General features: G+C 49.5%; 3 protein-coding genes and 1 pseudogene across 11 annotated transcripts; 1 reads left to right on the top strand and 3 right to left on the bottom strand.

The window, feature by feature from the left end:
- Positions 1–571: 571 nt before the first annotated feature.
- Positions 572–2005, bottom strand: LOC109436492 (small ribosomal subunit protein eS6; annotated as a pseudogene).
- Positions 2006–3006: 1001 nt separating this feature from the next.
- On the bottom strand, positions 3007–14854 carry PLD2 (phospholipase D2). 5 transcript variants are annotated; one of them, XM_019715129.2, is made up of 25 exons: positions 14652–14785; positions 13877–13986; positions 13659–13789; positions 13415–13557; positions 12898–13003; positions 12743–12808; positions 12544–12602; positions 12315–12407; positions 12069–12221; positions 11450–11599; positions 8958–9041; positions 8729–8807; positions 7636–7746; positions 7291–7461; positions 6771–6897; positions 6468–6586; positions 6263–6376; positions 6032–6136; positions 5724–5812; positions 5503–5616; positions 5294–5343; positions 4885–5019; positions 4491–4644; positions 3996–4110; positions 3007–3745 (listed from the first exon to the last, which is right to left on the bottom strand). In XM_019715129.2, the coding sequence occupies exons 2-25, from the start codon at positions 13983–13985 to the stop codon at positions 3521–3523; spliced, it is 2802 nt and encodes a 933-aa protein (XP_019570688.1). In that variant the 5' UTR covers position 13986; positions 14652–14785; the 3' UTR covers positions 3007–3520. The 5 variants fall into 5 exon arrangements, with proteins under 5 accessions (XP_019570688.1, XP_019570687.1, XP_074175719.1 ...); XM_019715128.2 differs by having other exon boundaries at positions 14516–14653; XM_074319618.1 differs by lacking the exon at positions 14652–14785 and adding an exon at positions 14516–14596 and having other exon boundaries at positions 12898–12935.
- A 75-nt stretch (positions 14855–14929) lies between these two features.
- On the top strand, positions 14930–19287 carry LG15H17orf114 (linkage group 15 C17orf114 homolog). 4 transcript variants are annotated; one of them, XR_012492048.1, is made up of 2 exons: positions 14930–15066; positions 19017–19151. XR_012492048.1 is itself a non-coding variant. In XM_074319619.1 (2 exons), the coding sequence occupies exons 1-2, from the start codon at positions 18458–18460 to the stop codon at positions 19187–19189; spliced, it is 246 nt and encodes an 81-aa protein (XP_074175720.1). In that variant the 3' UTR covers positions 19190–19287. The 4 variants fall into 4 exon arrangements, 1 of the variants encoding a protein (XP_074175720.1); XR_012492050.1 differs by lacking the exon at positions 19017–19151 and adding an exon at positions 16107–16210 and having other exon boundaries at positions 14938–15066; XR_012492049.1 differs by lacking the exon at positions 14930–15066 and adding an exon at positions 16118–16250 and having other exon boundaries at positions 19017–19145.
- A 2225-nt stretch (positions 19288–21512) lies between these two features.
- Positions 21513–23550, bottom strand: PSMB6 (proteasome 20S subunit beta 6). 2 transcript variants are annotated; one of them, XM_019715134.2, is made up of 6 exons: positions 23394–23550; positions 22916–22983; positions 22444–22575; positions 22199–22328; positions 21856–22000; positions 21513–21749 (listed from the first exon to the last, which is right to left on the bottom strand). In XM_019715134.2, exons 1-6 carry the CDS (start codon positions 23493–23495, stop codon positions 21685–21687), a joined length of 642 nt encoding a protein of 213 aa, XP_019570693.1. In that variant the 5' UTR covers positions 23496–23550; the 3' UTR covers positions 21513–21684. The 2 variants fall into 2 exon arrangements, with proteins under 2 accessions (XP_019570693.1, XP_019570692.1); XM_019715133.2 differs by having other exon boundaries at positions 21513–21729.
- Positions 23551–24006: the final 456 nt, after the last annotated feature.

Below are 24006 nucleotides of genomic sequence, written 5' to 3'. Positions count from 1 at the left end.
GGCTAAACCTCCAAACCTCAAGAGACAGTGTAATCAGGGGGGTGTGGAGGGTAGAAAAACAAGATTGGCCCCATGCTGACTATATATATATATATATATATATATATATATATATATATATATCTCATATATATGTATATATGTATATATCCATAATAAAATCTTAAAGAAAGTCAATGAGGTGGAAGAAGTCCTGGATTAGGCATGAAGAAAAGTTAATATATTAAAAATAAGACAAATTGGGGTGGCCGGATGGCTCAGTTGGTTGGAGCGCAAGCTCTCAACAAGGTTGCCGGTTCGATTCCTGCATGGGATGGTGGGCTGTGCCCCCTGCAACTAAAGATTGAGGACAGTGACTGGCCTTGGAGCAGGGCTGCGCCCTCCACAGCTAGATTGAGGAACGATGACTTGGAGTTGATAGGACCTGGAGAAACACACTGTTCCCCAATATTCCCCAATAAAAATTGAAAAAAAAAATGTGTTTAAAATGAAAAAAGACAAATTGTGGAACCCCTGGGGGATGAGTGAACATTTTGCACAAGCTCAGTCACCCTCACGGTCTCCCATCCACTTTTTTTTTTTTTTTTTATGTCTGATCTTATTTATTTGTTACTCTTAGAAAATCTCATTTTTGACTGGACTCAGACTTAGAGGTAGAAGCTCTCAGAGAAGATAGCCTGCGTCTCTTGGCAATCTGTTCCTGGTGTTTTCTTTGGCCTCCTTCATTCTCTTGGCCAAAAGTTTAGCATATTCTGCAGCCTCTTCCTTATTTTATTGCTGTTTCTTCAGAGCAATACGCCGACGTTTGTGTTGCAGGACTCCTGGAGTAACAAGACGCTGAATCTTGGGTGCTATGGTTCTAGGTTTCTTACCTTCTTTGTTTAGGGGCTTTCTCACAACATACTGGCGAACATCATCTTCTTTAGAGAGATTGACAAGTTTGCGAATTCTGCTCGCACTTTTGGGCCTCAGGCGACGAGGCACAGTAGTATCAGTGAGACCAGGAATATCTTTCTCCCCTTTTTTAACAATGACCAAGTTGAGAACACTCAGATTGGCATCCACAATGCAACCCCGAACCGATTTGCGCTTTCTTTCTCCAGTCCTCCTTGGTCTATTAACAGGAATGCCCCTTACTCAGGAGCAGGCGGACACGGCCATGGGTCACGACACCCTGCTTCATGGGGAAACCTTGTTTGTCGTTCCTACCACTGATTTGAACCACATAACCCTTCCATTCTTCACCCAGAGCATCAGCAGCAACTTCTGTGGCCATATACTTCTCATAAAACATACGAAGTTTGCGTTCATCGTCCACTTTAATGAGTTTCTGGCAGGGAAAGAGATGTTCAGCTTCATCCTGAAGCAGCTGACGGCCTCTGAGGCGCCACGAAAAAGATTTCCCATCCACTTTAGGAGGCTGGATTCCTTCTCTTCATCCTGGGTGTAGAGCCAACTCTTCTGATTCCAAGCCCACTGCTCTTTTCCCTGCACTGTCATGCCCTCCAATGAAGAAACTCCAGGACTAATGTGGGGTGGGGGGCAGATAGACCAACAATGTGAAGCAGGAGCCCACCAAGCCCCTGGCTCATCCAGCTGCTGCCTCCACCCCACTCTACAGTTAATGAGGTAATGGGCCCCTAGGGAAAGAGGCACTTAGTGCTGACAATGAGGCTAATTAGCAGACTACCAATTAGTACCAGGGGACCGCTAAATGTGGGATGGGGAATTTCATGTTCCGAAGTGGCTTCTTCAGAGGAACAGAGGGGGGATTCGAAAGGATGGGAGCAAGGGAACAGCATCTTCTCTCTCCGAACCATCATTCACCAGCATACCCCTTCCAGGAAGGCTTCCTAAACTCCTCACTCGACTCCCATTCCTGTAGTCAATTCTGAAACTGTGGAGTGAGGCTGGGGGAATGAAGGACAAGAAAGAGCCAGGACCTGTCCTAAACTTTTTTCTAATTGCAAAATATTTCAGATATATAAAAAGATATGAATATATATAAAAGCTCATATATCCATCACTAAGCTTAAGAAATAAGTCACAGATTCACTTGAAGAGGTCTCTCTGTATACCTGTTAACCCCTTTTTCTCCACCGCCATAGGAGGTAACCCTTCTCAATCTGGTGTGTGCTATACTCTCTTATAGGCTATACCATGTATTTTCTCTTTCCTTCTTCGGAGCAGTGCCATCCAATAGCACTTTGTGCAATGATAGAAATGGTCTATACCTGCACTGTCCAATATGCTAGCCACTTACAGCAACAAGTGAGCCCTTGAAATGTGGCTAGTGCAAGTGGGGAACTAAATTTTTAATGATTTGATTTTAATTTAAATGTAAATGGCCGAATCTGCCTAGTGACTACTTATTAGTGAAGCTCCAGGAAAGGTGTGCCTAAGTGCTCCACACAGGTGGGGCGTTGTACTCACTTCTGTGAGTCTACAATTTCTGGCCAGTAGCAAGGGCTCAGTAAGTATTTTAGTCAAGGACTGAATCTTTACAGCAAGCCAGTTATGTATTATTCCCATTTCCCAGATAGGACCACTGAGGCCCAGAAGTGATGTGACTTGAGAAGGTACCTAGGTAGTAAGTGACAAGTCCAGGATTTGGGCCCAGTTCTTCTGATCTTAAGCCTATACCCTTAACCACTCCCAAAGGGGCTTCCCTGAGCCTCTCCCAGTACGGTCACTTACGGAACAGGAGGCAGCCCCTTTTCTGTGTATCTCCCTCACCTGCAGCTGCAACATCAGCTCCACTGCTCTCCAGGTCTCCTGGTTTGGCCCTGCCATTCCCTATACCTAGGCAGCAAGCACTGGGTGAACACCTCCTCCTCGCAGCTAGGTGACTAAGCTCCAGAAGCCACAGACAATTACAGTGGAGCTGGAGACAGCAGAAAGAAGAAATGGGGTGGCGAGAAAGTGAAGGGGCCTGGTACTACATATGTGTAGACAGGAAGTGGTGGCTGAGGCAAGTACTCAGTTCCGCTAAGGAAGAGGCACAGATTTTTTTCTACACTTTTATTTATGAAATGCTTATTGAACTGATACAAAGTTAGTGTCTGTGCGCAGGCTGGTGGCGGAGTTAGTGTGTACTCCCCACCCCTCCCTGCTGTGGGGGCTGAAGCCAGGACTGGCTTCATCTTTCCCTCCGCCTTGGCAGCAATGGGCTGGGAGAGGCCCTGGGGGCAGGAGGAGGAAAGGAGAGATGGGAAGGCTTGCTCCAGGCGTCCTGGCAGAAGTTTTACTTCTCCTTTGTAGCAGTGGTTTGAACTGGGAGGCAGGAAGAATGAACTTCTCTGGGACCCCCGCCAGCCACCCCAGCCCAGGGTTGGGAGTGTCCTTTTTGGCTGCTTCTCAAGAAAGGGTCCTCTGTGACCTCACTCATCCCCTTCAGAGATGCTGCCTCCCCCAGGTCTCAAAGGCAAAGGGCACTGCCCTCAGTCCTCAGGGTCAGGGGGCAGGGAGCCAGACTCAGTGGAGCCCAGCGGCTGGTGACCTCTTCTGACTGAAGCCACAGCTATGTCCATACTTCTAGGGGCATCACGCCCTCCTTGCTACCCAAAGAGGGCAGCAAAGACTCATCCTCCAGGAACTTCAGGGGGAAGTGGACCAGGTGGCCCTGGACCTGGGTGAGCTCAGACCGGGCCAAAGGAGGGCTGACCGTGGCTAGGGGCTCCACTGCCACATACTCCCGGAGTGCTCTCAGAGAACGTGTGGCGTTGGACGGCAAGCAGCGGAAGATCTGTGGGTGGGGGGCATTGAAGCCAATAAAGCTTGGGGACACTTTGCCAAGAGTCAAGCCTAACTGAGCTGGACACCTCCATCCCCAGATCATCTCCCCCCACACTGACCCTGAGCCACTGAAGCCCATGATATGCCCTCAGACCCTCATGCCCCTTCTGAGAATGGCTGTGTGGTGGGGCTTCTCTCCACCCCACCTTGAACAGGATAATCCATGAATTGCTCCCTGGCCTGCCCCTCTCAGCACCCACCTGCTCATAGATGTTAGCATTGCTCTCAGCTATGTCTTGCCACAACTGGAAGAAGTCATCACAGACAGGATCTCGGAGATCCAGTTCTGGCCGGGCATCTGCCCCAAGAACCACGCTATGGGAGAAAGGGGTCCCAGCAGGGCCAGATTAAGGTCCTTAGAAAACCCGAATACCAGGAAAGTTATGCTGTGCCTACCCAGCTCATTCAAAATGGATGCAATGCTAAACAGTAAGTTAGTATCAACGAGTCCAACAGAGCCTTCATTTGTCTCTACTTTGGCAACTACTTTGGTGCTCTAAAAAAAAATACCAAATTATTTTGCAAGTCTTTTTTTCTCTCATGGTTTTGGTGTCCCTACTTTGCTGGTACCCCAAACTGGATTAGTCTGCCTATTGTAAAACCCAGTACTACATCTAAGCAATCCTCCCACCTGCTTAAAAGGTAGACCCCCTCCACCTCCCTGCCACACCTTATAGAACCGGCCCCGGCAATACCTGAAGCAGTGCTTCCGCAAACTCAAGGCAAACCGGCCCGCCTGATATTCCACACCATCCATGAGAGATGGTTCCATCTCTGTGTCCTCAATCAGCACAGCCAGCTCACTGTCCCGCCTCCCCAGCAGGCTCCGGTCATTGATGTTCGCAGAGCCTAGAGTGGGTGCAGAACACACGATGTCTGCCTGAGCCCAGGGGGACCCCCTCCAACCCCATCACTCCTACAGAACACCTGCCAGTGGGCAACACACCTTCTTTGGCCTCCATCCCCAATTGGGCTTCCATGGCAGTCTGTCACGTCCCTTCACCCCATTGTCCCCGGCTGGGCCCTGCTCCACCTCTCCCCACCCCTCCCTACCCATCTTGCTGCCAGGGGCCCAGATCCAGCACTGACCAATGATGACTGTCCGGTCATCTGCAATGAGCATCTTGCTGTGGATGTAGACAAGCTCTGAGACCGGGTGCCCGCCCAGCTCTCCATGGGTGCGGAGCCCACAGATGGACATATAGTCCCGCCACGCTGTCCCCACTACAAGTGAGAGAGACAGGGAGAGGGGAGAGTGAGGTGAGAAGTGCCCTCCATGTGCAGAGGGAGCCCTGTCCCATCCACCCCCTCACTTCAGAAGCCTTTTAGAGCCCAGTCTGTATACTTCTCTCTGCAGGGAAAGACCACCTGTGGTCTCAGGGCAGTAGCCCCAGAAGCATGCAGGAATGATAGCCTCCTTCCCTCCACCCAGGTCCAGGTCCCCAATCTCCCCTTCCCCAGGGATCCAGGGCTTGAACTCCCCGTCCTCAGCACTCACTGGCTGCTTTGAGGCGATGCAGGATTGAATATTCCCCACGACACAGGGTCCTGAAGAAAAAGAATGGGTGAGGGAAATGAAGCCTGGAGAAGGGGACAGGGGATGTCAGGAGAGAGATGGACCTCAAAAGTCCAGCAGGAAGGGGTCAGGATAGAGTCAGGATAGGAGCACAGGTGGAATGGGGCCGTGGAGACCCCACAGGAGGTCACCTGTAAGTGAAGTGCAGAATGGCCTGGATGGAGTTACCGCCACCTGTGGAGATGTCACCTTCAAAACCAGGGAGCAGGGGCAGAAGCACATAGACTCGGAAGCACTGACCCTGCCTGGGAAGGAGGTAGAGTCAGAAGTGTGACCTCTCCCCAAAGCCCTACCCCTCCAGTTAGATTTAAACCACACCCATAATCCCCACCCTCCTGCCAGTCCACCTTACTTGTGGGCCTTCAGGATTCTGTCCACAATCTCATCGCCCACCTTGTTCAGAACCGTCCGTCCATCTGAGCAGCTAATGAAGAACTGATTCTGGGGCATGGACCAAAGACAGACATCAGCAGCCAGGCCACTGTCCCTGCCCTCAGCTCCCAGCCACCATCCCCACCTCCAGGCTCCAGGCCTGGGCCCCAGGTTTCAGCTTCTTGCCAGGCCCAGCTATGCCAGCCCAAAACACTGATCTTGCTGATGTCCTAAGGCTCTCTCCTGGGACATTCCCTCTATTTTCTCCCCTCCTGCCCCCAGTCAGACCTCAATGTACAGGAAATGCTGGCTCTCCTTGATGGTGTGCAGGTAGGCATTGAGGATGGAGTTCTCCAAAGTCCCCGCTGACCAGCGGTCCACTGACCGCAAGACCTGAGGGGATGGCAAATATGATGTGGTTCCTGACCCCAGGAGAGGAGACGTCTGGGACGCTCTCAGGTCAAGGACAGTGGGCTGACAGGAGGGAGGGAAAGGGGCAAGCTGAAGTCAGGGCCTCACCTGCACAGTGGCACACTGCCCCCCTGGGAGTATGAAGGGGAGCTGGTTTGAGGTGCTGGTGGACTTGGGTAGCAGGTAGGGGTACATGGGTGTCTTGTACTTGGCCTTGGTAGTCTGAGGTGGAGGGATGGCAAAGTCAGTGGGAGGTGGCAAGCTGCCCCCGGCTCCCTCTCAATCTCTACTCTCCACAGGAGGGAGTGAGCACCTTGTTGAAGTTCCAGCGCTGGATGAAATGCCGGGCCAGGTCCCGGGCGGGTGGGCCGTGGACAACCACCCCCACATCCCGCCATGGCATCCGAGGTGTGGTCTCCCTGTCGATGAAATCTGGGGGTCCCAGGAGAGTTAGGAGAGAGGTCAGGGACGGTCTCTTGGAGATACTTGGGGCAGGGAGGAGGCGCTGACTGGAAGGAAGGCTGCATTATCCTTGACCCAGCTTGTCCCATTCTCAGTCCCAGCCCCAACTTCTGCCCGTGCTCCCAGCTCTTGGGGACTTTGAGAGGACCCTCACCCTCAAAAGGCCGGTCCAGTTGCACCCAGTCCTTAGTGATAAGATTGCTGTAGTCTTTGCCCAGCCAGAAGAGTTGGTTGTGAGACAAGTCTGGGGTGGCTGGAGAGTCTGAGCACGAGGTGGGAGGCTGTGAGAGGAACACACCCAAGCCATAGGCAAGGAGAGGTCATAGGCACCATACAGAGTCAGGGCCAAAGAGAAGATAGGAACACTGAAAGAGTGTGAGACAGAGAGACAGAGACACCGAGAGTAAGAATGAAACAGAGAGAACCTGATTCCCCAGCCCAGCCCCTCACCTGCACTTCCTAGAGAAATTGCAGGGTAGGGGACTTAGTAGAAATGGGGAAGAGACTGGGTCATTGTATCTTCAAAGTGGGTTCTTGGGGTCCCAGAAAGTCTGAGGAACTCTGAATGTGGGCAGTGCTTGGAATGATTGGAGGGGGAAGGCTAGAGCTAGGAAGAGGTGTGGATTTAGATTAGCTGAGTTTGGAGGAGCTCAGGAAGGCCTTGGGGGGATTACCTGTGGGGCAGCTGATTCGGAGGAGTCTCCAAGGTCAGTCAGTCGGTAGTGCAGGTCATCCCAGCGGCCATAGGCGAGGTCCAACCCCCCCAAGAAGGCCACTACTTGGTCCACCACCAGCAGCTTCTCATGATGGGCCCACAGTGTCACGTGATCTGGGTGGCGCATCACCTGGAGCAGGTAGGGGGCGTTCATGAAGGGAGGGCTTAGGTGAGAGAAAGACAGAGGCTGCGTTGCAAGGGAAGATGGACAGATGAGATGTTTAAGGAAGGGGAGAGTTGAGGAAATGGGGACGTGTGGTGAGGAGGGCTGTAGTGTGGGAGGGGTCTCTGAGGTCTGAGTCACCTTTATGTTGGGGTGCAGCAGCATCAGAGCCCTCTTGCTATAGCCACTGTTGATGCCCAAGGCCAACTCCACTTCCTTAAACAGCAGTACAGACACACGGACACCCTCCTCCTGTGGTAAGTAGGGTATCAGATCTAATGTCTCTTTCAGAATGGCCCCTTTCCACCCTCCCAAGCCCTTCCCATGCTCAGGATTCCTGGATATCCTTCCCCCCAGCTGGAGATCTTTCACGCTGTCAGTTACATGCTGCTTTGATGCCTGCAGCACACTTAGTAATGGGTGAGCAATCCGTTCACCTATTCATCCATCCACACATCTACCCACCTACCTATCATTACCATAGTTCCCCGAAAATAAGACCTAGCTGGACCATCAGCTCTAATGCGTCTTTTGGAGCAAAAATTAACATAAGACCCAGTCTTATTTTAATATAAGACTGGGTATAATATAACATAATATAATAACAGGTCTTATATTAATTTTTGCTCCAAGAGACACATTAGAGCTGATGGTCTGGCTAGGTCTTATTTTTGGGGAAACACGGTATCTATCCTTCCACCGTCCCAACCATTTACTCATCCCCTAATATGCCATCTATCATTCATCCATCTACCCACCTACCCTTCTTTGATCCACCTTTCCAACCTCATAGCCTTTCATCTATCTCCCTTTCCATCATCTATCCATCTATATACCCACCCACTCTCCATCATCTACGTATCTTTCCTCCTATCCATCAATGTCTATGGATGCCTCCAACATGGCAGACACTGTACCTTGTACTAAAACTCATGATATTAATCTATCCAGTGAGAGATAGACACGTACACCCCAAGGTAATACAATAAAGTGCAATGGGTACTGGGAGGGAGGTCTATACCAGGTAGAGGAAGCACATGAAGAGGGAGGTGTCACTTCTCCTTAGGGAAGAGGAGGAGGTGATGTTTGCTGGACATGAGCCAGGATGGGCACGTTTCCTCCCCTGAAGCCTCAGATTCCTTACGGTACCCCATGCTGTAGTCCCTTCTAACCAACCTCCACCCACAGACAACCCCCCCTCACACCTCCCCTCCAGGCTGACCACTCTCCTCACCGCCTTCTTCTTGAGCATAATGTCCAGTCTCCACTCGTCTGAATGGGCCGGACGTTTCAGGTAAATCTCAGGACTCAACCTGGGATTCAGGGCAGGGGGTGAGGATGGTAAGCTAAGCCCTAGATAATCAGCCATTCCTTTCCTTCCACTCCCTCCTCTGACCTATAAGCTGATCTGCAGTAGGCCCCATTCCACCCTTTCTTGCTTGGCCTTCTTTCCCCCCACTTACCACCAGTCTGTGATGAAAATCTCCTCTTGAGCTTGCAGGATGGCATCCGCCACAGCAGCAAAGTAACCTGCCCCATTCACAAACCTGAGGGGAGGCCAAGCCAAGGAAGTCAGGAGAGTCAGAAGTGAGAAAGCTCTGGAGAGTGAAGACTGGAGGACGTCATGGGTCAGAGGTGACAGCAGGGTCAAAGATCAAGAGTGATCAGAGAGGTTAGGTGTTATCAGATATATCAAAGTGGGATAAATTTGCTAGCATGAGCTAAATAAAATTAAAAATTACAAAAGATACAATAAACTAACGAAAATGACTAAAGAGGACGGCCCGATGGCTCAGTTGGTTAGAGCGAGAGCTCTGAACAACAGGGTTGCCGGTTCGATTCCCACATGAGCCAGTGACCTGCGCCCTCCACAACTAGATTGAAGACAACAAGCTGCCACTGAGCTTTTGGAGGGGCAGCCGGATGGCTCAGTTGGTTAGAGCGCAAGCTCTCAACAACAAGGTTGCCGATTCAATTCCCACATGGGATCGTGGGTTGCGCCCCCTGCAACTAAAGATTGAAAACGGCGACTGGACTTGGAGCTGAGCTGCGCCCTCCACAACCAGATTGAAGGACAACGACTTGGAGCTGATGGACCCTGGAGAAACACACTGTCCCCCAATATTCCCCAATGGAAAAAAAAAAAAAGGAAAATGACTAAAGATTGGAAGGATTAATACATCATACATAAAGAGTTCCAACAAATCAATAAGACATATAAGCTAACTGAAAAGTGAGCAAAGAATAAGAACTGACAGTTTAGAGAAGGAACTCAAAATGGTCAACCATAGGAAAAGATGATCAATTTTACTAGCAAACAAGGAAAGTGATATTAAAATGAAATAACATTAAATTCACTAGATTGGCAAAAATTAAAGTCACTGGTAACACTCAGTATCAGCACATAGGGAAGTGAATATTCTCATAGACCATGAAAATATACATTGGTTATAGCCTTTTCAGAGGACACTTTGGCAGTATCTATTAGCATATTAAATGCATATACCCTTAATACCATGAAATGCACATAGTAATTCTATTTCTAGCAATACATCCTATTAAAGGCTTAGGCAAAGACTATTCATTGCAGCATCGTTTATAAGAGTGATAAATGGGAAATAACCTAATGCGTAATCTTTAACACACGTATTAAATGAAAAAGTAAGTCACAAAAGAGAGTATATGATCTTATTTATGTTAAAACAAAAAGTAACAGACTATAGGCATAAGTGTAAGAAAAAATGCAAAAAAAGACCTGGGAGGGTAAATACCAAACTGTTGCCAGGATTACTTCTGGGAACAGAAATGGGATTGTTGGGAAGAAGCGTGGGGAAGAAGTAAGGGCTAGGAGATAAAGGGTTGTGCAATGAGTGGGAACTTTTCATTTTTAATGTGTTTTCATATTGTTTGACTTTTTAATAACCAACAGTTTAGTGTGATGGGTAAGAGCAGGGTCTTGACCCAACCTGCCTAGATTTGAATCCTGGTTCCACTGTTTACAAGGTGTGACCCTGGGCAAGTTACTTAACTTCTCTTTGCCTCAGTTTTCTCATCTATAAAATGGAGATAACTATACCTGCCTCAGAGGGTTGTTGTGAGGATTCGGTAAGTTAAAACATGTAAAACTCTTAGAACACTTCCGGGCACATAGTATTTGCTACATAAGTATTAGCTATTATTGTCCTTATGTTAAAAGGAAATCTCAACACCACCTTCCATGACTCCCCTCTGCCTATGATAAAGGTCAACCTTCTCAGCCTAGCACGCAGGGCACAGATCAGGGGCTGCCGACTCCCATACTCTTCTCTGACCACTCCTCCTCACTCTGCAACAACAGTCAGTCCCGTGGTTCCCAAACACACCAGGCTATTTCTAGCTTCTCTGCATGGACCGCCCTTCTCCATTTTCTCTATCTTGTTAAGGCAAACATCAAGGTTACTGCCTTCTGGAATCCAGTCCTGACATCCCCACGCTGGGGCAAATGCTGCTCTTTTGTGCTCGGTACATTGTATCTACCACCAACATGGCAAGTTCCCATTGTTTTGTGATTTAATCACCTGCTGGACTGTGTCTTATTCCTGCCACTGGACCTGGCAGATAGCAGTGCTTAGAAAATGTTCATTAAATGAACGAATAAATCAGAGATTTGAGGAGATCATAGAGAACAGAGAGGATGGTCAGTGTGGTAAAAGGGGGTTCAAAAGGTCACAGGAGGTCAGAGAATTCAGGGGTCAGAAGAGATTACTGAGTTTGAGGGTGAGAAAAATCAGAGGAGAATCAGAGATAGATGTGGATAAAGAGGTCAGGGGTCAGGAGATTTGAGAAGTCAAAGGGGGGGGCTTATTGAGATCAGAAGGGGTCAGAGGAGATAAAAGGGGATCAAGGACTCAGAGAACACCAAGGGAGTCGATCAAGAAGGCCACAGACAAGCTCAGAAGGGACCTCAATGTCTTACCACCGGGCCAAAGTACCAGGCCGGGGCGGAGCGTAGCTGTCATGCCGGTGCAGCTGCAGGAAGTCTCTGCCCGGGCCCTGGGCCAGCTCAGTGATTTCCTGGCCCCACCACCGCGCCTGCCGGTAGCTGCTGCACTTGAGAATCAGGGATCTAGACAAGAACAATAGAGACCACAACCCTCACCCTCAGTACTTCTGGTCTGAGCCAGAAGCTCTCCCTCTTTAGCTGTCACCTCTTTCCCACTTCCCTTAGTCCCTGAATTGTAACTTCACAGGGACAGGGTATATATCTGCCTTATTCAGTTGGGTTCCTGGCACCTAGTATTGTACCAGGCACTCAGGTTTGTTAAATGAATAAATGAATGAATGAATGGAGTGCATTTCTTTTACATGAAGAGTCCCTCCCCCAAGCTTATACTCAACCCCCTTTCTCTGGGCCCAGAACTCTAGGAGCAGTCCCAAGCATCTGGCTAGAATAGTTCCCTAGTTCCAAATCACGGCCAGCTCCAGGGGGGTGGAAATGCCTTCCCTTCTTCCATGGGCTCTTCCATGCAACTCTCCTCAGGGCCTTAGGCTGGCTCTTTACTCACCAAGTGTCTGTCCATACCAGGAGGCCTTACCTATGGGAGGTGTCAATTCGGACCCCGTATCGTGCCTCCGTGCTCCTTTTCCCCACCTGCACCTCGAAGCCAGGGTCAAAGAGCTGAACAAATGAAATGGCACCAGTCTCGAGGCACATGTACAGCAGGAAGGAGTCCTTCACCACTAGCCACCTGGAGCAGAAGGGCTCTGTCTGTTCCTCTGCCCTCATGATCTCCTTCCTCACCCCCCCACCCATGGCCCACCTGCCCCACTCTAGGCTTCACCTCTTGGACCAGCGATAACAAACTTGGTCTCGGCCACAGCAGGTAAGGCCAGGAACGCGGTGGCCACCTGAACGCTTCCGGATCACCCCTTCCCTGTGGGAAAAGTCAGGAAGAGATACTGGATGAGGAATCTAGACCCCCAGCCCGCCCTGCACTGCATTCCCCATCATCAGGCAGGGAGAGATCCAGATGTTTGCAGGTGGCTGGGTGAAGGGTGTTGGACACTTACAGTCCTTTGGATCCAAGGTCTGGGATAAAGGACAGCTGACTGACTTCTAGGAACTCTGTCTGCAGAGGAAAACAAAGGCTCAGGGGAGTCTCAGGCTTTCAGCCCCTCAGACTCTACTGACCCTGGTCCTCTGCCCCTTGGGGACCTGCTTACTCTGCTCCACCTTAAAAGACCCAGGCATCCAGCACCTGAACCTTACCATGGCGTGGTAGTTGCGGTAGAAAGACATGGTCAGGAGGCGGTTGAGGTAATTCTCCAGGTATTTCTGAAGTAGGAATAGGAAACAGAGATAGATGGGACCAGAACCATTTGCAAACCAAACGCCTTCCCAGAGTACCTGGTGTCTGGTCGCACCTGTTTGCTGGATGCCTGTCTGGTGGAGCCCTCAGGACCTGTTCGGGGTAGAGAGGGCATCTCTCTGTCGGCTGCCTCTCGGGCTGGAGGATAGGGGACAGCAAAGCTGTGAAAGGGATGGGTTGAGGGTCAAGTAAGAGGTGGGAGGCTGAGTGCTTGTGTTCTTGAAGCACTGGAGAGAGGGTCTTGGAGCAAGGAAGGAGGCCTAGAGGCTGGCGGAAGGAAGGCCTCCTACGCTGAGAATAGAGACAAGAAATGGAGGAGGCTGCCAAGGGCATTTTGGGCATCTAGCCCGGCTAAGATACTGGCACAGAACCATGGACAGGGAGAGCTGAACAGGGAAGGTTTCCTGGTAACCAGGGTCAGAAGAGGGGGGCCAGTGGCAGGGGAAGTTGGGGGAGGAATGGCTGCAGTATGGGGGTAAGGTGAGCAGAAAGGAGAGATGGGGGCTGAGGCAGTGACATCTCATGCCACAGGGTGAGGGGCCCTTCACAGGAAGCAGTCTGGTTCCCCTCACCGAGCTAGAGGGAGCAGACTCATCAAGACTTTGTGTCTCAGTAGGTCCCGATGCAGCTCCTGGAAATGACGGAACTTCTTCTTGGTTGTCCAGGTAAAGTCACCATGAGTCAAGCGGACAGAATACAGAGTGCAGGTTCCCACCTGAGGGTGTGAGGAACTGAATGGATGTCCCCTGGTTGGGTTGCAGCCCCCACTCTGGTCAGTCTTCCCTTTACTCCCACCCTTGATGCCAGCCCAGCCACCTTGGATCCACTGGTATATCTTTCAGTGCCCACCACCTGGGCTGTGACAGGAACCCCAGGGGCAAACACCAAGGGGTGCATTTTCAGAGGCTGAAGGTCATAGATGGCCAGAAAGGGGTGCATCCGGTCAGCTAGGAGGAAAGAAAGTGGAAGAGTGTAGATGCCAGGAGATCTCAGCCCAAGTCCTCCTCTCCCTGAGGGCCATCCTCCCTGCATACCTGGGTCCTCTCCCTCCTTCAGAGTGTCCACCTCATCGGGTTCCATCTGTAACTGGCTGGAGTCCAGGTCGCTCCCAGAGGGGAAGGGGCTCTCTGGGCTCGCCGTCATCCTAGGAATAAGGGGAAGCCTCAGAGAGGTGATCTGCCCTGCAGAACTCTGCCCCCCATTCCACCATATCCTCCACCTCCCTCTTCCCCATCCGCCTGTCTCCTGCTAACTCCCACTCTCTGATGATAGCCCCATCATCTGCAACGCCCTGCCAACCCACCTCTAACTTCATCCCCCACCTCAGTCCTTCATCCAGAACCCTTGAACGCCAGTCCCGTAACCAGGGCGCCCAGCCAGGAACACCAAGCCAGGCTCCGATGGCCCAGAACTGGGGCAGAGCAAAAGCAAGGGGAAGGGGCCCCGCGGGTCGCAAGGGGCCGGGAGCCGCCGGGACTCAAGCTAGGCCAGGCTGGCTGGGAGAGGGGTCCAGGCGGGAAAAGAGGAAGTTGTGCTCTCCCCGCCCTGGAGGGAAAACCCAAAATCTGAGCGTGCAGCTGAATCAGGAGGCCCCGCAGCCTGGGCCCATTCCTGTCCCCGCCCGACTTCCTGGGTCCCGGCCCTCCGCGGCACCCCCTCCCCGGTCCCCTCACCTGGGCAGCCCGAACCAGCGCCGACGCGGGGTCGCGCGCAGACAGAGCCCAGCTGAGCCGGAGCCCACACCCCAGCAAGCTGGGGCGGGGCGGCCTCAGGGCCAGCCCTCGAGGGCGGGACGGCCCCCCGCCTCACCTCCGCGGGATTCTCGTCTGTCCTGTCCCGCCCCCGCCGTCCTCGTCCCGCCCCGCGGTCTTGCGCACCGCCCTTGGCCGGGAGGGTCTCCTCTGCGATGCGGGGCTGCGCGTCTGAGTGGCCCGCTCCCTGTACCCGGCGGGCGCAGTCAACAGGTCCGTCCGTCTGTCCCGCGCCGTCGGTCCAAGTGTGCCTTGCCGCCACCCTGTGGATGCTCGACGCCGCACACTTTACCCCCCTCCGGCCCGGCCCCTGGGGCCTTTTCGGCCCTTGTGGAGATGCGCTTCGGCGATGGTACCTGTGGGTGTCCCCTTCCCAGGCTGGCTGTGAGCCACACTGGGCCTGTCCTGGCCAGCGTTTGTAGATGGAAGGCATGATAAAAGGCCTGATGGATGGTGGCCACAAATTCATTAACGTACGTAAGCTTGCATTCTTTCATTCATTCACCATCTATTGCGCACTTGCTCGGTGCCAGACATTGAGTGTACTTACTGTAGTGAACAAGATAGTCAAGGAAACTGGTGTCCTGAAACACATCCTAGGGGGAAACTGGAACATTTTCAGGTTCTAAAAGGTAATATAATGCAAAATTTATTTAAAGCAGATTTATTTATCTCTTCTTTGGATGGACATTCGGGTGTTTCAAGTTTTTGTCTGTTGTGAATAAGGCTCCTGTAAACATTCTGGTATAAGTCTTTGTGTGGATATATGTTTTCATTTCTCTTGGGCAAATAGCTAGGAGTGGAGTTGCTGGGTCATATAAGTGTTCTTTAACTTTAGAAGAAACTGCCAAACTGTTTTCCAAAACAATTGTTCCTTCTTACATTTTCAGTTGTTCCACAGCATGGCCAACATTTGATACTGTCAATCTTTACGGTCTTTACTTATTAGCCATTCTAATAAGTAAAATAGTACATCACTATAGTTTTATTTGTATTTCTCTGATTATTAATGATGTTGACCATGTTTCATGTGCTTATTAGCCATTTGTAGATCTTTTATAAAGTGTCTGTTCAAGTCTTTTGCTAACTTTTTAAAAAACCATGTTGTCTATTGTGGTATTGTGATTCATACATGCATATATTTGTACACATGTACAAATCCTTTATCACAAATATGTATTGCAAATATTTTCTCCCAGAATGTGGCTTGTCCTTGTAGAATAATGATGCCTTTTGAAGAGAAATTTTCTATTTTGATTAATTTGTGGTATATAAACTATTACTCAGCAAGAAAAATGAATAAAGTATAAAATGATTCAGTCACCTTGGAAAACAGTTCCTCAAAATGTTATGCATAGAGTTATCATATGGCCCAGCAATTCCACTGCTAGATATGTCCAAAAACTTGTACATGGATGTCCATAGTAGTAATAGTCAAATAGCCAAAGAGTAGAAGCAACCCAAATGTCTATCATCTGATGAATAAACAAAATGTGGTTTATCTCTACAACAGAATATTATTCAGCCATGAAAAGGAATGATGTACTGATACACTAGCTACACCATGGATAAACCTTGAGAACATGCTGATTGAAAGAAGCCAGACACAAAGGACCACATTTTGTATGATTCCATTCATATAAAATGTCCAGAATAGGTAAATCCATAGACAGAAAATAGATTAGATTAGTAGCTGAAGAAAAGGAGGATAGATGAGTGACTGCTAATGGATACAGAGTTTCTTTTGAGGGTATGAATATGTTATAAAATTGGTCGGGACATTTGCACAGCTCTGTGAATACAGTAAAAATCACTGAATTGGGGCAGCTGGTTAGCTCAGTTGGTTAGAGTGTGGTGCTCTTAACAACAAGGTTGCCGGTTCGATCCCCACATAGGCCACTGTGAGCTGCGCCCTCCACAACTAGATTCAAACAACTACTTAACTTGGAGCTGATGGGTCCTGGAAAAACACACTTAAGGAAAAAAAAAAGACATTTAAAAATCACTGAATTGTATATTTTATTTATTTATTTATTTATTTATTTATTTATTTTAAAGATTCTATTGGGGAAAAGGAACAGGACTTTATTGAGGAACAGTGTGTACTTCCGGGACTTTTCCAAGTCAAATTGTTGTCCTTTCAGTCTTAGTTGGGGAAGGCACAGCTCAGCTCCAGGTCCAGTTGCTGTTAGTTCCAGGGGCGCAGCCCACTATCCCTTGCAGGAGTCGAGGAGTCCAACTGGAAACCTTGTGGTTGAGAGCCCGCACTCAAACCCATTGAGCCATCTGGCCGCCCAGGAGCTGAGTGGCAGCTCATTGACTTCATTCTTGTTGCAGAGGGCGTAGCTCACTGGCCCATGTGGGAATCAAACTGGCAGCCCTGTTGCCCAGAGTTCGCACTCTAACCAACTGAGCCACCTGTCTGCCCTGAATTGTATACTTTAAAAGGATGAATTATGTGATATGTGAATTATCTCTTAATAAAGCTGTTATTACAAAAAAAAAAAACACAAAAAACAAATTTAATACATGTAACATGGATGCATTTCAACACCATTACGCTGAAAGAAGCCAGGCACAAAAGAGTAATATTATATGATTCCATTTATATAAAGTTCTGAAACAGGCAAAACCAATCGGTAGTGATGAAAATCAGATCAGTAGTTGCCTGTGGCGGGGGTGGGGAAAGATTGACTGTGAAAGGGTACACAAGGGAACTTGGTGATGGAAATGTCCTATATCTTGATTGGGGTGGTGATTACATGGTATATACACTTGTCAAAACTCATAGACTGTACACTGAGATGTGTGCATTACATTATATGTAAATGTTTACTTCTATAAAATTAATTTAAAAGCAAAAAACAGATTTCTAAGTCAGGCAGTATAGTCAGCAGTGCTTCCCAACCTTTCCACACACATCATGGCACCCATAGGGAATAATATAACATTTGTGCAGCTTTACTGGAGGGCATTTAGAGTCCTTGGCTAGGGGCCTCTGCACCTTAGGTTCCCAGCCCAGGCTCAGGTCACCACCCCTCCCAGACCTAGCCAGGGGCATCAGTGCCTACTAGGGACATGCTTGGGAAGCTCAGTGTGGTTGCAAACAGAGTAGACTCTGGGGTCACTCTGATGGGAGTGGGGTGAGTTCCTGCTCTGCTGATAACTGCCTGTGGGACCTTGGGCAAGTTACCCAAACTCTCAGAGCCTCCAATTCCTCATCTGTAAAATCAGGATAGTAATAACACTCGCCTCAAAGGGTCATTGACATGATTAAATGACATGAGATAACATGTAAAATCCCTAGAATTTACCTGGCACAGCGTTATTAATCAATTACAACTGTCTTCCTAAAAGGGGACAAGAGCTACCAGACCATTTAATGAGAGCATAACATTTCCCTGACTAGTAAAGTTTCCTGTTCTAAAAAAATAGACTATTCTTTAAATTTTCACGTTTTGGGAATTCTAAATTGTCATTCTAAAATACAAATGACTCCCCAGCAGTGTCCAGGCTGGCACCAAGTGGCCCAGCAACGCTGTAGTGAATTTTCACTGCACCTGTATGTCCCAGCACTTCTGTGTTTGTCTCTGCCATGACACCTGTCCCAGTCTCCTTCTGCTTCTCCATGAGGATCAAGAGAGCCCTCACATTAAGGGGGCACAAATGGATAGGTGTTTGAGTAGGGAATCCTTCCACCTCTTCCCTCCTCCCTTTTCTCCCCCTTCCGTCCCCTGGCGCCTGTAATCACCAGGCGGTCTGAAGCTAAGTGGTAGTTTTGCCCACAGTGGGGGGGCTTGGAAACCACACCCCTCCTCCTGGGGCCCTCCTGGCCATTGTCAGCACCCTGTCTCCATTGTTGAGATGGGTCTCAAGGGGGCATGGTGTTTCCCATGGTGTGGGTGCCGAAGACAGCGGGGGACTGAAAGAGGAGCAGGTATGGGGAGACTGAGGGGAAAGGGGGGTTGTCAGGCAGACTGGTAAGCTACACTGGGAGAAAGGTAAATTCTTAAACCGGTGAAGGGAAAAGGACAGTCTGTCTCCCTGGTGGATCTATTGCTTCCCCCACAGAGCTAGCTAAATAATTTGCTGGACAGCCAAATTTGCAGGAATGCAAAATGAAGAAGTGGGGCCCCTTGTTAAAAAATGATTAAGAAGTTCAAGTCGGTGACAGCAGAGCGTTACATCCAGCATGGGGGTCCTGAGTGTGGGGCCAATGCACAGGTTGAAGGGCAGTGAAGCCAGCGCTGCTCTCCCAAGATACCCTCTCCCTCTTCCTGCTGATGCCACCAACACTCAGCCCTCCCAAGACGCCCAGTATCTTCCCTGGCCTCTTTCCTACTCATAGGGTTGGGGATGGGCATGGCGGAGGGAAGGAGGACCCAGACCCACCACTCCCTTTTTCCTCCAATCTCCCTTTTAGGTCTGGCTCCAGCTGCCCCTACAGATCCAGATCCCAGCCCAGTTATAGCACCCATCGTGGCTGAGGGAGGGATACCCTCCCTAGGGTCTGGTGCCTACTTTAGCAGGAAAGCCCGACTCTCCTTCCGCCACCAGCTGCATGACATAGCATCGGCCAATGACTCCACCATTTGAAGGGACAACCAGGGGCTGAACTTCCAGGAAGCCTTGGCAACCTTCCTTCCCTACAATTCTCAGTCTCTGGCTTCCCCAAATCTCTCATAACCTTCTCATTAAATATATTCAGAGTTGCCAAGCGTTGTGTGGATGTGCTTGGGTGTTGGGGTGGGGGAGTAGATGGGGCCTAGCACTAGACTGGGTTATGGAGCTGAGGTGGGAAACACAGCATTGGGTGGGAAAGGGGACACTGGAGTGGTGAATATGTAATGCAGAGCCCAGGTGTGCTAGCCAGAAGTTTGCTGAAATCAAGCTTCAGAGTTGAGTGTGGTGATTGCAGTTTGGAAAGGTTGGGGGCTAGGCAGGACAGCAGATAGGACTAGGGAACATATTCACTCAATAAATATATACATGTATCCAGGCATTGGAGATATATTAGTGAACCAAGTAGAAAGAATTCTCTCCTCTCACTGACCTTTCTAGCAGAGGAGCTAGACAATAAATAAACAAATAAGCATGATATTATGAGATAAGGCTTAAGTGCTGCTATGAAGAAAATTAAACAGGGTAATGTGAGAGCAAGATGGAGGAGGGGAAGGTGGTGTTTCTTAAATTTCAGGTAGTTAGGAAAGGCCTTTCTGATGAGGTGACATTGGAGCTGAGACCTGAACGATGTGTCAAACGGAGGGTTGCTGATTGTAACAAATGTACCACTCTGGTGCAGGATGTTGATAGTGGGAGAGGCTCCGTATATGTGGGGGCAAGCAAGTATAAGGGAAATCTCTGTACTTTCCACTCAATTTGGTTGTGAATGTGAAACTGCTCTAAAGAGTTTCTTTTTTAAATCAGGGAAGAACAGTCCCAGGCAGAAAAACCAGCAAGTGTTAAGTACAAAACCCCTTAGATTCTAGGAAACAGAAAAAAACAGTGACTAGAGTGTCAAGGATGAGGGGAAGTGTTTGGTCTTCTAAGCCATGGTAAGGGGGTAAAATATCATTTTAGATGGAATGGTAAGACACTGCAGAATGTTAAGCAAGGAAACAACATGATCTCATTTACATTGAAAGATCACTTTGGTTGCTGAATGGGAAAAGATTGTAGATCAAGTATGGAAGCAGTAAGGCCATGTAGCAGGGGGTGTTGCCATCCTCCAGGCAAGAGATGATGGTGGCTTGGCTCAAGACAGTGCTGTGGAAATGGGGAGAGTAGATGGCTTCTAGGTATACTTTTGGAGTTTTTAGAACTTACTATTAGACTGAATGTGGAGTCAAGGCAGAGAGGAATGAAAGATGCCTTGATAGGGAGGACTGGGAGAACAGGTTTTACAGGAAAGTGTGTTGGTTATTTTGAGGTACACGTTTGTGGACAGAGATCCTTCTCTGCTCTTTTTTTTTTTTTTTTTTTAATTTATTGGGGTGACAATTGTTAGTGTCTATGAATTACATAGATTTCAGGTGTACAATTCTGTATTACATCATCTATAAATCCCATTGTGTGTTCACCACCCAAAGTCAGTTCTCTTTCCATCACCATATATTTAATGCTCTTCTTTATTTCTCCCCTACCCCAACTCCTTAGGAAGCTTCGCCGTACCCTCTGAAATCCTCCAGGGCAGGATTATATTCTAGAACAAGGTTTTCAAATATGGTTTATATAGTTCCCTGATCCATAGGGTGAGGGGAGAAGGAAGAAGATTGAGGCAAAATTGAGAATGTTGGTTATTGTCAATGAGTACCACTGAGCTCATTTAGGTCCCTGGCTTGAGTGGGGACAGCCTTGAGGGGTCCAGAGTTCACTCTCTGCCTCCCATCCAAGGGGCTGAAGACCCATGGGAATGGTGGCTTCCAGAGCTGGCCCACAGCACTCCCAGTGGCTGCCCTCTACCATTTGCCAACAAGGTCCACCTTTCTCCCAAAAGCCAAGGAAGTCACACTGCTGCTCCTAACAAGATGAGGTGATAGAGGTGAGTGTGGAGAGAGGGGATCATGAGCCTGGGTCAGAGGAGGTCGAGAGTCCTGGCTTTAGGGCTAGTAGCCACCTATGATAGGCAGGAGGCAGGCTAATGGGAGGTGACCTCAGTCTCACTCAGAATTCTGAGTTCTACCTCGGGCTTGAACATGGGTGGTAACCCTCATATCAACCACACTCTGGTGTCACAAGGACCTGAATATGGTAGAGGAAAGGAAATGGAGAAGGTAGCCTGGAGAAAGAAGTTTGAAAATCACCCTTATAAAGGCTTCTCTCTGACTCTCAGGGCTTAGAGCAGTGGTTTGTCCAAACAGCAGTAGACCAGACGAGTTCAGGCTTGGAGTCAAAAACAAAAACCCCAGAGCACAAAGACTCTCTTTGACAAACTGTTTATTGAATTTTGCATCAGTATGGGATGTCTCTCATTGTGCCCTAGAATCCCAGGATTCAGGGAGGTGGTAAAGTGGCAATAGTGAATTTGGGGATCTTGTCTCCCAAAAGTACCTGCCGCTCTACCCCTGATTCTGCAATGGCTGCGAGGCGGATTACCCCTCCACTGGAGCCGTCCCGCTCCATGGCCAAAGCGAGAGCTGTGGATAAAAGAAGAAAGTTGTAGGTCAGAGTCAGATGCTAGGATCGCTGGAAGCAATGATGAAAATTGGCATGGCTTGGGTTTGGGGGTTGAAGCTCACAGGACAAGAAGCCCAAGGTCTCACCATTGGCAGTGAATTGCAGACACTCTTCCTTAGTCATGCCTTCCCGGTAAGTAGCATCAACATAGCCATAGATATAGGAGCTCCCGGAGCCTCCAATGGCAAAGGACTGCCTTACCATCATACCCCCCATGGGCACTGAGTATACCTGCCAGGTGTAGGGAAGAGAAGAGTCATCAGTTGTACCCTCCTCACAATACAGGTATATTCACCCGTCCATTGTGGGATCGATTTGGGAAGAGTTAATAGTAAGTGAGGCAGAGACTGGAAAGAAAAAATGGCTGGGTGTGGTGAGAATCAAAGGCATGGCTCCAATGCTCTGGGGGGATTGGTGGGGGTGTCTAACCTGTCCTCCTTCTTGGGGGTCCCAGCCTGCAATGATGATTCCTGCCATTAGGTCTTCCCGGTATCGGTAACACATCTCCTTAAAGAGGCTGGCTGCTGTGTGTACCAGTGGAGGCTCATTCAGCTCAATGCTAGAGGATGAGGGGAGTCATAGGGAAGGCAGTGTCAGGATCTGGGAGTCAGACCATTTAGCTCCTCAGGTCCCAACTTCCTTTAGATATTTGTTTCTCCCCTGCCCACAAGCACCTGTGGAAGCCAAGTTGATAGGTAACAGCATCAGCTACTGCCTGGGTATCAGCTGCAGAGCCTGAGCGGCAGCAGAAAATACGATCATGAATAGGGGTCAGCTTGTCAGTCACTCGATTGGCGATGTAGGACCTGCAGAATGACAGAATAGTGAGGAAAGGACCTCTCTTGTCTCCCACCTCCATCCCATTACTGTCCACTCCCTCAGGGCTCAGGACTAGGAATTCCATTATTCCCTATCAGTTCTCATCCAAACTGAAGCAGGCTGGAGAACAGACTTTTTGCAAGAATTTCACCTAAGGGTGAGGGGAACTGGGAAGTAGTAGCAGCTGGAACAAATCTTTATCTCCAAGGAGGGGAGAAACCTCCCTCCCACTGGGGTCTGTGGAGGGTAAAGACAGACTGTCAAGCAAGGAAGCAAGAGGAAGATGGGAAGATGGGAAGACCTTTCACATATCTGTCCGGAGCTCACCCAGTGGTTGTTCTGGAGTCGGCGCCCAGAACCACGCCCCCGTCAAATTGCACGGCCATGATAGTGGTCTGGGAAAAAGGAAAGGGGTGAGTGAGTCTGGGCCTGTCCACATTCTCCAATACACACAAATCTCAATGATCCCTTGATCCAGTCCCAAGCCTAAAGAAAGTCGTGTGCCACTGACCTGTGGTCAAATCTCATAGGGGCCTCAACACCCAGAAGACCAGAATTCCAATCCTCAAATCCCCAAAGGCCCATCCCAGCCTTAAGCCTGCGTCCTTCAAGATTCCAGAATTCCAGGCTGACCTCCCACCACGAAAATACCACGCCGCATCCTCAGGATACTTCTACCCCTGCCTCCAGCACATTAAAGACCACCTCCCGCCCCCACCCCCAAATTCTCCCAACGCACTCAGGCCTTATCTTTCCATCGCATCAAGCTTTGTGCACATCTCCTGAACCCCGAGTCCTTCCTCACCCCTGTGGAGACTTCCCGGTTTTCCCAGTCGGGATTAATGGCCTCCGGCCCCCAGGCTGGTGCTGGCCCCGCTCTTCCAGCAGCTACTAAGGTGGCCGCCATCTTCCTCCTCCGGTACTGCCGCAAAGCAACTGTCGTAAAGCGCTCCGTCACTCTCTTTAGTCGTGCTCTGAGGCCCTTTGGGGCGAAGCTAGGCCACGGTTGACGGCAGAAGAGGAAAGGGATGTGTAAGGTTTTTGTTTTGTTTTGTTTGCGACAGTGAGTGCTTGATGGCAGCGTGGCCGGCAGATAGGCACATAAAAATACCCCAAAAACAGTCTGCAAGGACTATCGTTTCCTGTGGGACTGCGCAGGACTTGCGTATTTGATCGGAGTTGCAGCCTTGGTTTTACAGTTACCACACTATGTTTTCATTTCTCTTAGATATACACCTAAGAGTATATACAGTACTAGGAGTGCAATTGCTGGGTCATATACTAGTAACTGTTGAACATTTTGCGGAAGTGAGAACTGTTTTCCACAACAGCGGCCCTGTTTTACATCCCCCCAGCCATGTATGAGGATTCCAATTCCTCCATATCTTCACGAATTGTGCATTTTATACCTTAGCCAG

This window comes from Rhinolophus sinicus, linkage group LG15, assembly GCF_036562045.2.
Source record: "Rhinolophus sinicus isolate RSC01 linkage group LG15, ASM3656204v1, whole genome shotgun sequence".
Lineage (NCBI taxonomy): Eukaryota > Metazoa > Chordata > Mammalia > Chiroptera > Rhinolophidae > Rhinolophus > Rhinolophus sinicus.
This window is presented reverse-complemented; position numbering and strand designations above follow the sequence as displayed.